The 16,884-nt window shown below is 42.6% G+C and overlaps 1 protein-coding gene across 1 annotated transcript in view; it reads left to right on the forward strand.

Moving 5' to 3' along the window:
- The window catches only part of MFHAS1 (multifunctional ROCO family signaling regulator 1), an 81,000-nt gene extending 65,248 nt beyond the window's left edge, over positions 1-15,752 (forward strand). Inside the window, exons 2-3 of the mRNA XM_066574521.1 lie at positions 2,561-2,891; positions 15,322-15,752. Of these exons, the coding sequence (XP_066430618.1) occupies positions 2,561-2,691 (131 nt within the window). The 3' untranslated portion in view covers positions 2,692-2,891; positions 15,322-15,752. The remainder of the gene's footprint in view (positions 1-2,560; positions 2,892-15,321) is intronic.
- The last annotated feature ends 1,132 nt before the right edge of the window (positions 15,753-16,884 follow it).

Here is a 16,884-nt window from a genome sequence, read left to right on the forward strand (position 1 = left end):
TTTAGCCACTTTATCACCAGACGCTTTATTATCTCTTTCTCTCTTTTTTTTATTTTTTTATTTTTGTGTTTCCAGCGCTATAACTTTTTTTTATTTTTCCGTCAGCCGTGCTGCACGAGGTTTAGGTGGTACAAGTTTGCTGGACAATTTTTCAAGTAAAGCTACAATTGTGATAAAATTACAAAAGCAGCTGTACTTGCCCGTCCGACCTCCCAGCGAGACACCGCTGCAACTCCGAGCATGTTTTCTGAGACCATTCCAAGAAATACAAGGGCTTGTAGGTCTCCCATAATGTCAATGCTGGACTACACCTAGATGTAACCTATTAGAAATATCTGCAAATATAAGCATAGGCCATAACCCAGAACAAATCTAATGAAAAACACAGGGCAGATATGGGATTTTGTCTAAACAAACCTAACATAACACTTTTTTCCATAGTTAATTTCTTATAATCCCCCACTCACAAGGCATTTTAAGACTCCTTCCTCCTACTCCGACCCACACAGGAAAGCATACAAACTCTCCAGAATCACCCATTTGGATCATGTTTGTATAAGACATGCTCCCTTAAAGGGGTTCTCCCAATTTTGTTTTCAGACAGCTCCATACATTGCACAGTGGCCCAGGTTGGTACTGCAAGCTGAATCCTATTGAAGTGAATGGGGCTTGGCCTGTAGTACTAGCCCCAGCCACTGTGCAATGTACGGAGCTGTCTGAAACAGATGTGGGAGAACCCCTTTATAAGAAATCTGTCACCATCTTTTTGCACCTCTCCCTGAGCGCACCATAAGGTAGTGCATGTCACACTGATTACAGTGATATGTCTGCTGTGTGGATCTGTGCAGGAGTTTAGGAGAAACTTGCATTTTATTAAAAACACTCAGATGCAGAACTAGTCTTGCATATTCATGAGCTGCAGGCTGGCCACACCCACTCCATAGTGATTGGTAGCTTTCCCTTTATGCATAGTAGTCAGTCTGTGACTGGAGGACAGGGAAGATATAGCTAGCCTGCAGCTCATGAATATCCAGGACTACTTTAGGCCTGTATTTATGTGCTGCTACTTATCCAAACTCCTGCCCAGATCCACACAGCAGACACATCACTATAATCAGTGTGACGGGCACTACCTTATGCTGCCCTCAAAGAAGCGTGCAGAAGTTGGTGACAGGGTCTCTTTGAGGCTAATTTCAAACGGGCAAGTGCAATATCTGGCTGTGAAACTCGGTTCGATATTGCGCTTTAGAAGGTGTGAGCTCCCCACTGATGTCAAAAACTTCTCGCATCCTAAAGGGAATCATTAAATATAAAACACAGAAATATCTGCAACTGAAAATCAAAAGGTTTGGGAGTTGCAGAAAATTCTACAACATCTGCATTCCGCCATGTGTGACAATGCACTGAAACGCATTTTGTTGGACATTTATATTATGATTGGAAATTTTTTGGTCCTATATTATAGTTATTTTATTTCGTTTGAGAAAATTCACAGCAAATTCTCAGTGTGAACATTGCCCAACTCCTTCACGTACCCTGTTTCCGCAAAAATAGGACCATGTCCTATATTAATTTTTGCTTCAAGAAATTTCACTGTTTTACCTGTATAGCTGCCTGGACACTGTTTTAATTGACTTTTTTTATTAACTGTAACTAGAGCTTAATTTGGAGTAGGGCTTATATTTCAAGCATCCTCAAAAATCATTCTGAATCCCCAAAAATCCAGAAAAACCATGCTGGGGCTTATTTTGGGGGTAGGTCTTATTTTAGGGAAATGGCGTAGTTGGCTGTTTTACAGTTTTTGACATACGTACATCCACCAGTATACCGCACCGAAGTGTAAAGTGATTTCAGAATTATTGCATTCTTTTCTTCATTACATTTATTTGTATTTTACAGCATCTGGATTTTTTTTGTAATTGGGGTTGTACTGTTTTCAGTGTTAGCGATAGCAGCAGACAGGGGAATAAGGATGTGCATGGCAGATCTGAGTGGGGAGAGAGGAGTAAGCATCGAAGGTGTCAGGTAAGGCAAATCACACATGCTGTAGATAGGAAAGAAGGCACACACACAAGCCAGTCTGCAGCTGGAAGGGGTGAATCGCACTGGCTTTGTAGGAGTATACAGGGAAAGAAAAGGACCCAAGGTGCAGCAGGACGGGGATCTCCCAATCCTCAGCACACCAGGGAGGAGATCAGTCCAGGAATGAAGCTGTGCAGATACATGGGAGCTAGTGAAGACAGCAGCATGCTGGACACACAAACCACATCTAGCATCTATTACTACGAGTCTGAAACTACTAGCAGGTTAAAAGCTGCATGTGAGTTTAAAAAAAAGTTGCACTATATATATATATATATATATATATATATATATATATATATATAATTTCTTCCACAAGAAAAGTGTCCATAGCCTTTATGTTCCCACATGGAAACTGCCAGCCACTGCTTTGAACAGTTTATCTTTATAATATCTTAATTAAAACAGGGTTTAATTAACATGGTAATGAATATATATATATATATATGTGCTTATCAGTTGTCTGTTTCTTTCATAGGAGAGTTACTGACTCAGCCAAGACCTGAAGGGATAAAGGAAATTATCTGTCCTAAAAATGGCAGTGAACGAGTGAACGTTGCCCTGGTTTATCCTCCCACTCCCACAATGATCAGCCCCTGCTCCAAGTGATCGCCCTATCCTGCTTCTCTGCTGCAGTATGTATGAACTATGGAAGCAAAACTACAAAGGAAGGAAAATGATTACAGATGAGACAATCAGAGCACCCAAAAATATTTATCAAAGAACCGGGATATAGCGACATTTTGGAATGCAGCAAAAGCACACCTCTTATTAACTCACAGGCACCTTTTTCACTTCAAAGCTTTAAGGTAAGTTGTTCTGAAAGTCATGTGTGTGCGGTCAGCCCTTAAGAGGTTAAGGAGTACCCTGCGGCCTAATTTAATTCCTTTCATGCCAGTGAATTCATTCACCCATTGCAATTAGGGATATTTATCGGGAATAACACTAATGACCATTAGTTTATACAACTTGCAAATAAGGGAGATGGAATAAATTCTCCACAGTGCCACCCATCTCCCTTATTTGCATATTACCCAGAGGAGCGTGCATGGCCATGAGTCTCCTCACTTAGTTTATAGTATAGTTGCTCTCCCTAAGGAGAAAAGATAGCATTTCTGATCCCCGTCCCAGGCCTTTCACTAGCAAAGCCAGACTCCTACTGTACACTGATGAAGGGCAAAAACCCTGAAACAGCTGTCTGTACATGGAGTCTGGCTTTGCATTTAATTCCCGGTCATGGTTACAAGGCTTGTATAAAAAGTCTGACTTTGGCTTGAAGGAATGCTACCTTTCATTAGGTGGCACTGTTTAGGATTTATTCCATCTCCCTTATTTGCATATTACCCAGAGGAGCGTGCATGGCCATTTGAGTCTCCTCACTTAGTTTATAGTATAGTTGCTCTCCCTAAGGAGAAAAGATAGCGTTTCTGACCTTTATACAACTTAATACAATTATAGAAGTCCAGAATTTCTGGGTTTTTTACCATGCAATGATAAAATATTGATTATTTGCAGTTTGCGAATAAAACAGTTACTGAACCCATCTCCTAGTTTTTAGATTTAAAAAAATGGCAAGGTTTGAAAACAAATATTAATCAGATGTTGAAGACATGGCTCTGCCTGTAAGACGTTGTCATCTAAAGGAGATAAGGAGTGATACAGTCGAAATGAAGTGCAAATTTTGTCCAGCAGCACCAAATATTACAATATCTACATGTTTGTCATAAATGCTGGCGGTTAAGTTATTAGTGAGCTATTAAACGAACACCGTTAATGCTTGGATAATAGCGTTAATTGGCAGGTTGCACCTTCGCTTGTAGGTTCAGCCCAGGAAAATGTGAACACTAGCAGCAGCCGCTAGCATTCGTATAATAGCATCACTCACAGTGTGTGACGCAGGGCTGACTTACACTCGTTCAATCCTGCACTCATTACACTCTGTTCCTTCATGCCCCAGAATTGCACACTGCAAACAACTGGCCCCCTGTCCACGGCCGTTGCGGAATATCACCAGCGATATTCGGCCGTGGTGGGGTGTTGGCAGTTCTCTGCAGTGTGACAGACAGGCTTACCGCGGAGAACCGCGGCATGCCACGATTTAGATCCCATGAGCGGAGAATCGCTGTGATTCTCCACTCGAGGACGCCACAGCTGCGCTTTCCATAGGAACCCTGTGGAAAGTGTTCATTGAGTTACCCACAGCCGGATTATCGCCGCGGGTAACGCAATGAACAATCGCCCATGGACAGGCAGCCTTACTGCAGGGCTTGCCAGCCAACTGGATTCTAGTCACTGGATACCGACCCTCATGAGTCTCAAGCAATCAAAATTACCACACTTATTGAGGTCTATGGGGTATTTGTAGATCAACAAGGACTGACTAATAGAGGTTAAAACTTTATTATAAAAAATAGCAGAGCTTGCAAAAAGGATTAAAAAAAGGATAATCTACAAGAAAAGCAAGGAACATACAGTATTTACAAGATGGTTATAAAAGCATAAGTCTTAAAGAGAATATGTTTACTCTTACTGTTTAGGTAAAGTCCCCTGGTACAGGCACCGAGTCGTGACTGACTCCTTGGGTAATGTCACCTCAAGACATTTTTTAGGTAGACTGTTTTTGTGGGGTGGTTTGCCATTGCATTCCCCAGTCATCTTTTTACCCCCGACTCATTTTACTGTCCTCGGAAGGATGAGTCAACCTTGAGCCGGCTACCTGAACCACACGGGGATTGAACCTGCAACCTTCAGGTCGTGAGCGAGAGCTTAGGACTGCATTTCTGCCGCCTTAACACTCAACGCCACACGAGGCTCATACTCTTACTGTTTAGATTGCATCAAAAATAGCTTGCAAGGGGATATGTGGGGGCTGGGCAGTTCCTGCATGCAAGTGCAGTCCTCCAGAATTCTGACAAAGATCTTTGGTTCGTGCCGTAGTTTTACCATGCCGCAATCAATCACGACATCAGGGAGAGGCAGGCTGACCATATGCACGAAACTCCCAGATGGAAATACAATTCAGTATATTGGTAAATTTTTTCTTGGAGGGACTCCAAGAGGCAAACTATGGCCGCCATATTTTATAACATGATTTTACCTATTCCTAGACACTAAACATGACATACGAGAAATTAGTAGTTCAGCACGTCTGCTTCAGCGTGTTCCAGAAGTCGCACAGAGATGGGAGTAAATACGTTTAATTCTGCAGCACTATTTTCAGGCTAAACCCCACAGATGAACCATAATCTTAGTTGTTAATCTCTCCTTTGTTTTACTACTGGCCTCCTTCTTGTGGGCAACTCAAGAGACACAGAGTCTGGCTAGAAGCAGCACAGGCATGCAGATGCCAAAAGGAACATCCCGGTTTGGACAAAAGGGAGAATGATGGGATCCATCATCAAAAAACCAATCAATATTAACGCACCTGGCCTGAAAAAATGGCCAAATATGGGATTGACAAGGCAACTGTTAGGTGGATTCACAACTGGCTGAGTGATCGTACTCAGTGGTCATAAATGGTTGCGCATCCAAGTGGAAGAATATATCCAGTGGGGTACCACAAGGCTTTGTCTTAGGCCCAGTGTTGTTCAACATTTTTATAAATGATCTGGAGGAGGGAATTGATGGGAAACTGATCAAATTTGCCGACGACACAAAGCTAGGAGGGATAGCTAACACTAGGGAAGAGAGAGCGAGTATTCAAAAAGATCTAGAAAAGCTTGAGCAGTGGGTGGTGACTAACAGCATGGTATTTAACAAGAAGAAATGCAAAGTCCTACATCTGGGCAAGAAAAATGAAAAAAGCGCATACAGAATAGGAGGATTGGGCTAAGCAGTAGCACATGTGAAAAAGACTTGGGTATACTAATAAATCCTAGACTGAACATGAGTCAACAATGTGATGCATCAGCCAAAAAGGCAAACACAATTCTGGGATGTATTAAGAGAAGCATAAAGTCTAGATCGCGTGAGGTAATTATCCCACTCTACTCTTCCTTAGTCAGACCTCATCTGGAATACTGTGTCCAGTTCTGGGCACCCCACTTTAAAAAAGACGAAGACAAACTGGAGCAAGTTCAGAGAAGAGTTGCCAAGATGGTGAGCGGTCTGCAAATCATGTCTTATGAGGAATGGTTAAAGGATCTGGGAATGTTTAGCTTTCAAAAACGAAGGCTGAGACTTAATAGCCATCTACAAATATCTGAAGGGCTGTCACAGTGCAGAGGGATCAGCCCTATTCTCATTTGCACAAGGAAAGACTAGAAGCAATCGGATGAAACTGAAAGGGAGGAGACACAGATTAGATATTAGACAGTGAGGGTGATCAATGAGTGGAACAGGTTACCACAGGAGGTGGTGAGTTCTCCTTCAATGGAAGTGTTCAAAAAAAGTCTGGACAAATATCTGTCTGGGATGATTTTGCGAATCCTGCACTCAGTAGGGGGTTGGACCCGATGACTCTGGAGAATCACCATTCTATGATTCTCTGAAGCACACAAGCCCATGTGAAGGGTCCTCATTATTGTGTCAGTCCCTACTCTAATAAGATAACTAACCACAAGAAATAGAACCTTGCTTACAAGCGGGGCGATTGTCCCAATAAGGATAGCTCCTTGCTGGAAACTACGGACTACCTGTCTTGACTTAGACAGGGACGTAACATACAACAGGCGTCTGCACACCTACAGACGCAAGGAAATGCCAACATAAGATATCATACACACCAGACTTCTGCACACCTACAGACCTACACTGAACAAGACATTGCTCACACAAAATATACACACCAACAGACACTGAAGAAGTCATTGCTCACACCAGGTGTCTGCACACCTACAGACACAGGGGAATACCACCCAGAACCTCATGCATGCATATATACAGCTAAAACAGCACATAGTTTACATTTCCACACACGTAAGGGGCAGAGCGTCAGACATCACCCATCTGACCGGATAAAGGACATCCGATGTCTGGAAGCACACCTGACAGGGATAAGGGAGAAGGGGCCCGCAGACCATGCAAACAAGGGAATCGGATTTCCAGACCATACTGAGGGATTGTGTGGGAAAACGACTCCAACAACAAGACCGAATGCATGACTCCAAACACCAGAGTTCCAAGAGGGAATGATGAGGAATGGATCTAGCAAGAGGGGCTCATTTTTATATATACAGGCGCATGGTGATTGGCTGGCTGGCAAAATCCACAGCATCAACCAGGCAAATGAACCACACCTGCAGCAGTTTGCTTCTGGAAACCTACAGAACTACAGGTCCCAGGAGCACAGTGTGAGAACATGTCTTTTTGACGCATTTTAAGAGATTTCTCCCAGTTAACAGTCTGAGAGGGGGCGAATTATTGGGATGTGAGAAGCTGGATGGTCGTATTGATGAATTGTCCTCCACCTGGGCCGTTCTGACCAGACTGTTAGGAGGTGTTGGGACCAGTGGATGTGTGAGGGCAGACAAGGTGACCGGGCTCAGGGTGCCCCGACAGACCACCAGTAGAGAGGAGCGTCTGACCAGACTGTTAGGTGTTGGTACCAGTGGATGTGTAAGGGCACACAAAGTGAGCGGGCTCAGGACCTCCGACAGGTCACCAGTAGAGAGGAGCGTCCGACAAACTTGAGCAGCTCCCAACTGCTTTGTTGTCTGCCATTGTTACAGACCCCTGTGTCTGTCCGAGCCATATCCAGGCTCCTGACTGAAGGACATTTGGTCTCGCAGGGCCCATTGTGCTCGCCTTTGACACCCAACCACTGTCGCCTCCTGCAGTTGTGTTGTGAATGATGAAGCTGGGCTGCAATAGAGTGGAACCAGGTTGACTTCAGAGACGAATCCAGGCTTCGTTTTGGTTCTGACAACGGCCTTGTTCATGTCTGGGGACCTCGGGGTTAGCGCCTAAATGCTGCCTTTGCTGTGGAGCTGCACACTGCCCCCTGCTGGTGTGATGGTCTGGGGGCCATCACATATGACAGTCGGTCACCCCTAGTAGTGACATGAAGGACAATGACGGCTCAGCGATATGTTCAGGACATTCTGCAGCCACATGTGCTCCTCTCATGGCGGCTTCCAAGAGGCAGCAGGATAATACTCGGCCGCACACACAAGGGGTCATAGGAATATCCCCACAACATTGTCACACTTCTGTGGTCGCCAGATTTATCACCAATAGAACATGTATGGGACCATCCACTTCCACAGCCTACAAGTTTATACAATCTACAGGCTCAGTTACAGTAAATGTGGTATGATATGCCGCAGGATACCATACCGAACCTGTATGCCTCCATGCCCGCCTTAGAGTCTTCCTTCAGGTGTTCAGTTTTCCTCAATAAAATCTCCTCCTGCTTTGATATTTAATCATTTATATCAATGTTACGATCCCACATGTAAAGTTGAATTTATTCCGACAAATCCTTCTAGCTCCTGCTGCTTCTAGTAAGTATTTTATCTCGTCTCGGTGCTAGAATCACATCTACATTTTTCAGAACTGCAGAGGGGTCGGACTGCTAATAAATGCATTGTACAAGCCATATTAAGCCCACTGCATGTCCTGAATTGTGTTTGGATTTTTTTTACATCTGCATGTGTATTGGTTTTTGTTAATCCCCATACCCATGTCATGTACTGTGCTATAGTTGCAGATCCTCAGTGCAAATGAAAAAAAAAATAATTTCACCTTCATTTTACATAATTTTTTGTCCATTTTAGAGCGTTTGATTGCTTTTACAATATGTTGCAATACTTGAGTATTGCGGCACATTGTATTTTTCACATTCACATATTAAGCACCACTATAGGTAAGACTTCAGTATAGTTAAATACATGGCAGTCTTGGAAGCTTTCACTTGGCCCAGGGCTGCCATGGCAATCATCAACACCCAGTGAGTACCTACACTTTTTTTAATGTATAGAATAGGTAATTCTAAGCATTTTTACAGTAGGTTTTTTCAGCCTATTCTGTACATTTTTCTTACAAAACCCCTATTCTACTATACAGCTAGGTGAAGATGGCGCTGAGAAATCCATCCTCACCTAGCTATATGAGTAGAGGGCAACAGACACTGTTCAATTCTTGTAGTAGCATTTAAATTCCCTGATCGATTGCCGAAGGTTGCCATGACAGCCAGGGGCCTTCGGAAAGCCCCCCCCCCCCTGAGCTGCCACTATAGATTGCCTGTGGCGTGGCTTGATAGAATGCCTGTCTGATCGTGGTATAATGTAATACTACTGCAGTACATTATACTGCAGGAGCGATCAAATCATCGCAAGTTCAAGACCCTTAAGGGAAATAAAAAGATTTTTAAAAGTAGTTTAATTATAAAAACAAAAACAGTTTAAGAGTCCCCCATTTTGAGATATACAGGGTGGAGCGCGGTAATTTGCTAATTTGGGAGTGAAATAAAAAAATAATGAACTTGTAAAAACTTTATTTTATATTTTATTTACATTGAACAGTAGTGGAATTTACAAATTATTTGGTTTTAAATATTGTATCTGGCAAATGTTGACCTTCGCTATCCACACACTGCTGCATACGTTTTCGGAAGTTCTCATGCACTCTTTCAAGCATGTTGACTGGTATTCTGGCAATCTCAGCGTCAATATTGTTCCTTAGGTCTTCCAGGGTGTTGGGATGGTTGCAATACACCTTAGACTTCAGGTAACCCCAAAGGAAAAAATCGCATGGGGCTAAGTCTGGTGAGCGTGCCGGCCAGTTAAGATCACCCCTCAGAGAGATAAGCCGTTCAGGAAACGTTTGCCTCAAAAAATTCATGGTAACTCTCGCTGTGTGCGCAGTGGCACCATCTTGTTGAAACCATGTATCCTCTAATTGCATTGCCTCGAGTGCTGGCTGGAAAAAATCCTGCAGCATAGTTAAGTAACGTTCGGAATTCACAGTTGCCGGAAAAAAGTAAGGGCCAATGATGCCTACTGGTGATAAGGCGCACCACACAGTGACGCGGTCCGAATGCAGAGGTCTCTGGTGAACTTCTCTGGGGTTTGTATCGCTCCAGTACTGCATGTTTTGTTTGTTTACACACCCACTGAGGTGAAAATGTGCCTCATCAGAAAAGAACACAATTGCGTCACGAGGTATGGTTGCAAGCATGTCTTCACAAGATGTTCGTCGTGTAACATAACCCCGTGCTGACAATTGTTGGACCACGCACATTTTATACGGGTGAAAATTCAGTTCACTATGAAGAATCCGGTGGAGACAACGTCTTGAAATTCCACTACTGTTCAATGTAAATAAAATATAAAATAACGTTTTTACAAGTTCATTATTTTTTTATTTCACTCCCAAATTAGCAAATTACCGCGCTCCACCCTGTATATAGTGTGTGTGTATGTGTAAGTCTTGACTGACTCGCTGGCTGACTGATTCACTGACTCGCTGGCTGGCTGACTCATTCAATCACTGACTGACTGACTAGCCACTAATTCTCTAACTTTCTGGTGTGATACAAACATGAAGTTTGGCAGGAGCATTCTTTAGGTCCTAAATAGGAAAAGTAAAGGGGTCACAACTTGATGATTCAATGATAAGTGCAAAAGTATTGGCACCCGTATGTAATGTACCTAATCTAATTCTCTAACTTACCGATATCATACAAACACAAAATTTGGCACAAGCTTTCTTTAGCTCCTAAATAGGAAAAGTAACAGGGTCACAACTCGATTATTTAATGCTAATTGCAGAGAAAGTGCACCCCTATATAATGTAACTTCTCGTTGTCGTAGAAGCGTGAAATTTGGCACGAGCATTCTTTAGGCCCCAAATACGAAAAGTAAAGGGGTCGCAATTCGATTGTTCAATGCTAATTGCAAAAGTAAGTGCACCCCTATGTAATGTAACTTCTCGGTGTTGTACAAGCGTAAAAAATCTGTTGTGAGCATTCTTTAGGTCCTAAATGAGGAGAATAGGAGAAGTGGCACATCGGTACATGCAGTCTGAAAGGGGAATCTAACGCTCCTTTATGTATATACATATTTACTCTAAAGTAACCTTGACTTCATTAAAGTTTCCGTGGGAACAACAGGTAAACACCTGTACTAAATTAACTCAGACGAAGCCGGGTATATCAGCTAGTTTAACCCCTTAGTGACCAAGCCTGTTTGCGCCTTAATGACCAGACCACATTTTGCAAATCTGTCATGTGTCACTTTAACATAGAATATCTCCGTAAAGGTTTTGCATATCCAAGTGATTCTGCCGTTGTTTTTTCGCCACATTTTGTACTTCATTTAGGTGGCAAAATAATTTGTGTATAATTAATAAAAGCGCCAAAATGTGGAAAAAAATTTAAAAATTGTCATTTTTTCACATTTTCAATTGTAATATATCAAATATGTGCAAACATACTGTAAACATTTTTGATAAGATATATATTTCCATCTGTTTACTTCATTTCGGACGCACATTTGAAAAACTTTTATTTATTTTTTTTAACCATTTAGGAGACGTACAAATTTAACATTGATTATCAACATTTTGAGGAACACTTTGTTTTCCTACACCAAGCCAACATTGCAAAGGCTGATAGGTGTCAGAATGATAGATACTCCCACAAATGACACCATTTTAAAAACTACACCCCTTAATATATTCACTGAGGGGGGTCAGGAGTATTTTGACCCCACAGTTTATTTTCAGGAGTTAATGCAATTTAGAGGAGAAAAATAAAATTTCAGATTTCTGCATATATGTCATTTTAAAGGCAGTTTTTTTTCTATAGTGCACATGAAAATGAGGATTTGCACCCCAAAATGGATATCCCTGTTTGTCCCGTGTTCAGAAACATACCCATTGTGGCCCCAATATTATGTCTGTATGCACAAAGGGGCCCAAACCAAAAGGAGCAGCCAGTGTCTTTCAAAACAGATATTTTGCCTGAAGGTGTTTTAGTCCCCATTGCCCACTTGTAGAGCCCTTGAGCGGCCGGAGCGATATAGAACCCCCACAAATGACCCCATTTTGAAAACTAGACCCCTTAATGAATTCATCTAGGGGTGTACTGCGTATTTTGACCCCACAGTATTTGAATGAATCTAAGCAAAGTAGAAGGGGGAAAAATTACAATTTTTATTTTTTTAGCAATTGTGTCACTTTAAAAACAGTTTTTTTGTACAGCACACATATTAATAAAGACTTGCACCCCAAAATGGATACCCCTGTTTGTCCCGTGTTCAGAACCATACATATTGTGGCCCTAAACATCTGTTTGTATGCACAACGGGGCCCAAAATGAAAAGGAGCAGCCGGTGGCTTTCAGAACAGACCTTTTGCTTGAAGGTGTTTTAGGCCCCATTGCCCACTTGTAGAGCCCATGAGTTGCTAAAACAATGGAGGACCCCCACAAATGACCCCATTTTGAAAACTAGACCCTTTTTTTAATTCATCTAGGGGTGTATTGCGTATTTTGATCCCACAGTTTTTGAATAAATCTAAGCAAAGTAGAAGGAAATAATTTCGATTTTCATTTTTGTGGGCAATCGTGTCAATTTAAAAACAGTTTTTTTTGTACAGCACACACATAAATAAAGACTTGCACCCCAAAATGGTTACCCCTGTTTGTCCTGTGTTTAGAAATATACTCGTTGTGGCCCTAATCTACTTACAGGGCACATGGCTCGGCCTGTAATAGAGGGAACACCCGTTGGATTTCGGGACACAACTGAAATTCCAGGCCCCATTGCCCACTTGTAGAGCCATTGAGCGGCCAAAACAATGGAGAACCCCCACAAATGACCCAATTTTGAAAACTAGACCCCTTAGCGAATTCCTCTAGGGGTGTACTGTGTATTTTGAACCCACAGTTTCTGAATGAATCTAAGCAAAGCAGGAGGAAATAATTATAATTTTCATTTTTTGGCAATTGTGTCAATTTAAAAACCATTCTTTCTTTGTACAGTGTACATAGGAATGAAGACGTTCACCCCAAAATGGATACCCCCGTTTGTCCCATGTTCAGGAACCTACCCATTGTGGCCCCAATGGAGGGAACACCCGTTGGATTTCAGGGCACAACTGAATAAATTCCAGCGCCATTGCCCACTGGTGCAGAAAAAAAAGACTTTCTAAACATAATCCCCCCGCCATCCCCATTTTTGTCCGAAGACGGGGGTAATTACAGAGGTTGGTTGGAATGAGCACATGGAGCAAGAAAACCATGTATCCCTCCTCCTCCCATGCTTTTTTGGGGGTATTTCGTGACCTCAGCGGCGGGCTCCCCGGTGACTTCTCCTGCCTCCCGGCTACCTTCAGGGAGCCAGGGGATTTTAAATTTCCTGCGGCTCCGGGCCTTCTGCGCATGTGGCTGACGTAATGCTGCATGGCGCGCATACGCAGAAGTCCGACTTCGGGGCCCGGAGGACCAGAACAGCGGGGAACAGTGCGTCGGACGGGGGTGAGTATTCTCATCTGCCCCCATGGATCCGATCCATGAGGGCAGCTGAATCTTTAACTCTTTAAAAGCTTTCTTGCACTTTTATGCGATCGGCGCTATCATTTCGGCTCCTCGCAGCCCGGAATGACGGCTTCATGCTGTCGGCTACCTACGGTCACCAATAGCATGGAGCTGTCAAGTCCAGAGCCCACGTGGCATTAATCCCTGCAGGACACATGTTTTTATGTCCACAGGGATTAAGGCCCCCTTGGGCAGGACATAAAAACACTATGGGCTGGTCACTAAGGGGTTAATATAGAAGAATCTAAATTAAAAAAAATAAAAACACATTTGGTATTGCTGCATCCATAAAAGTCTGACCTATCAAAGTAATGCTTTATTTACCCTGCATGGGAATGTTGTCGGCAAAGAAAAATAAACAGTACTGCGCTTTTTTTTGGTCACTGCGTCTTCAAGAAAAAAAATGTAATAAAAGTCATATGTATTCCAAAATGGTACCAATAGAAACTACAGGAGGTCCTTGAAAAATAGAGCCTCAACACAACTAGGTCAACAGAAAAATAAAAAAGTCATGGCTGTCAGAAGATGACAGCAGAAAATATATTTGTTTCCAAAGATATTTTATATTTTAAAAGTAGTACAGCAAAAAAATGTGTGTATATATGTATACTGTAGTAATCGGACTGACCCATAGAATAAAGTTAGCATTTCATTTTTGCTGCTGTGTGTACGCTGTAAAAACAAGATCCCACCCACCCCAAGACGGCTGAATTTAGTTTTTTTCCCATTTCGCTCCCCTTAGAATTTTTCTTTGGATTATACGGTACATTAAAGGGGTTTTGTCATTTAAAAAAATTATCTAAACTTACCTATTCCTTCCCTGTCTGTCTCCTTATCACATCTTCTCCTGGTTGAGCTTCTCCAGTGCCCCAGGTCAGCTCACTGCAGGCTGGGCCCAGCTTGTTATGAGGGCTGCAGATCTCAAATTCCTTCCGGCTGGGTCAGTGAAGGTCATATCCCTGTGCTGTAGCTTCACTGCCCAGGAAGGAATTGTAATCTTTTTCAGAAATAGCTGGCATGAGCAATCTCTGAAGAAGATAGGCAGCCCCCCTGCTGGCCTGTGAGCTGTGACATAACGTTCATTGGTTGGCAGGCAAAAGACTGCCAACCAAATGTACATAACCTCACAGGAAGGAAAAGAATCGGGCAGCTGGAGGTGAAGTGAGCCCCTGGACTGCAGGAGACAGGTGAAGATCTGGTAAGTAGATTGATGGGGGAGGAATAGATAAGTATAGAATTTTTCTTTTTTAGAGACAGAACCCCTTTAAAGGGCACCATTGACAAATACAACTCGTTCCACGAAACACAAGCCCTCAGACATCTACGTTGATGGATAAATAAAAGTTAAGATTTTTCAAGTAGGGAGGAAAAAACAGAAATGGGGGGGGGGGGGGGGCACATCCTTAAGGGGTTAAAGGACGTCACATGATTTTACCAGGCCAAGGTAATGGTGTTAGAAGTCATGCTATAGGTCTATGATTAAAAAAAATGGTACCTTTAATGGGTTCACCTGATGCTCCAATGTCCAAATTGTAATTCTAAATTGTAATTTCTCTGCTTGCAAGTCAGTCCTACCACCCCAAATGGTTATAAATGATCACTTACCGGACGGAGGTCCACTTTATCTTGGCATGCGGTTTTAAACTCACAGTTTTAGGACATTATAAGTGTTATGAGTCTAGCAGTAATTTTTTTCTAAGTATTCAAAACTGCAGTTTGTGTTATTTTCTTTCTTAAGTTCTGTCTTCTCTTTTCTGCAGGAAACATGAAGAATTTCTTAATTTATTGCTGCATACGGGCAGGATTGGATGTGCTGCATCCCTGGACACGACGTGGACTTGTTCTTTCTCGGAGAGATTGTTTTTAAATGTAGAGCTGGACTATAATGGACAATGAGGATTGTTCTTGGGATTGGGGAATCTGCTTACTCCACTGTATAGATATCGTTCAGCTGTTATATATCACATGAGAGAGTTGTGGGAATTCAATAAATGGCAATGTTAATGGCTTCTCAGGGATTTGCTTGCCATGCACTTATAAGCCATAACATGTAACATTGTAGTATTGTGATTATATGCTTTTTAAATGTAAAACAAACTCCACTAAGGTTCACTGGCATTTGACTTGAACAAAATATCATAATTTTCTTTTCAAATATTCAAAAGAAAAAGCACATTAAATTTTATACATCTCACAAGATCTGGCTGGTTGTGGTGGTAATGCGCACTTTGTATCCTAAAACAATGTTTATAGCAGCCAAATGTATAGTGACGGGAGACTAAAAACAGAACGAAAAACACATTGAGGTAAAGTCAACGTTTGTGTATGAAGGGTTAACATTAGAGATGAGCGAGCATACTCGCTAAGGCACATTACTCGAGCAAGTAGTGCTTTAGCCGAGTATCTCCCTGCTCGTCTCTAAAGATTCGGGGGCCAGCGCGGGTGACAGGTGAGGTGCCGGGGGGAGAGAGGGAGAGAAAGATCTCCCCTCCATCCCTTCCCGCTCTCCGACGCCGCTCCCCGCCAGCCCCCGAATCTTTAGAGATACTCGGCTAAGGCCCTACTCGCTCGAGTAATGTGCCTTAGCAAGTATACTCGCTCATCTCTAGTTAACATCCTAAATGCCCCTTGTTGGGGGAAGATGGATTGGGCATGTAGATAGCAGCTTCATTCATTCTCCCCATTAAAATAAACATGCATGCTTGTCCAATGGCTATCTCAATTGTACGGTCAGCTTAGAGAGACTCTCTCACCTACTTTTAGCTGTATGAGCGAAGTTTATGAGCTAAAAGTAAGTGGCCCACTGAGTCCAGGGATATAAGAGTTATACTTACCTTCCTCGTCGTTCCCCCGTTGTGAGGCCTGGAAGCTGCCGCTCAGTACATTGAGTTGTGCTGCTAAGTTGTCCATTATAAAACTAGAACTGGCGGACTACTTAGACTGACACAGAAACCGGGGGAATGACGGGAAAGGTAAGTATAACACATCTCCAGCCTCCGTTTAGCACCTAAGGTTAGCTCATACTGTTGAAAGTACGGGACAAATTCCCTTTTAATTGTTTATACATTATAATGCACTGATCATCTATAACATTAAACCACTTGCCTAATATTGGTACCAAAATAGCTCTGACCTTTTGAGGCATGGACTTCACAAGACCTCTAAAGGGACCTTGTGATATCTGGAACCAAGATGTTAGCTTCAAATCCTTTCAGTCCTGTAAATTGTAGGGGAAAAGGCCTTCATTAATTAGGGTTAGAGATGAGCGAACGTACTCGTTTCGAGTACTTACGCACCCGAGTACCGCCATTTTCGAGTACTTC

Source organism: Eleutherodactylus coqui, chromosome 7, assembly GCF_035609145.1.
Source record: "Eleutherodactylus coqui strain aEleCoq1 chromosome 7, aEleCoq1.hap1, whole genome shotgun sequence".
Taxonomy (NCBI): Eukaryota; Metazoa; Chordata; class Amphibia; order Anura; family Eleutherodactylidae; genus Eleutherodactylus; species Eleutherodactylus coqui.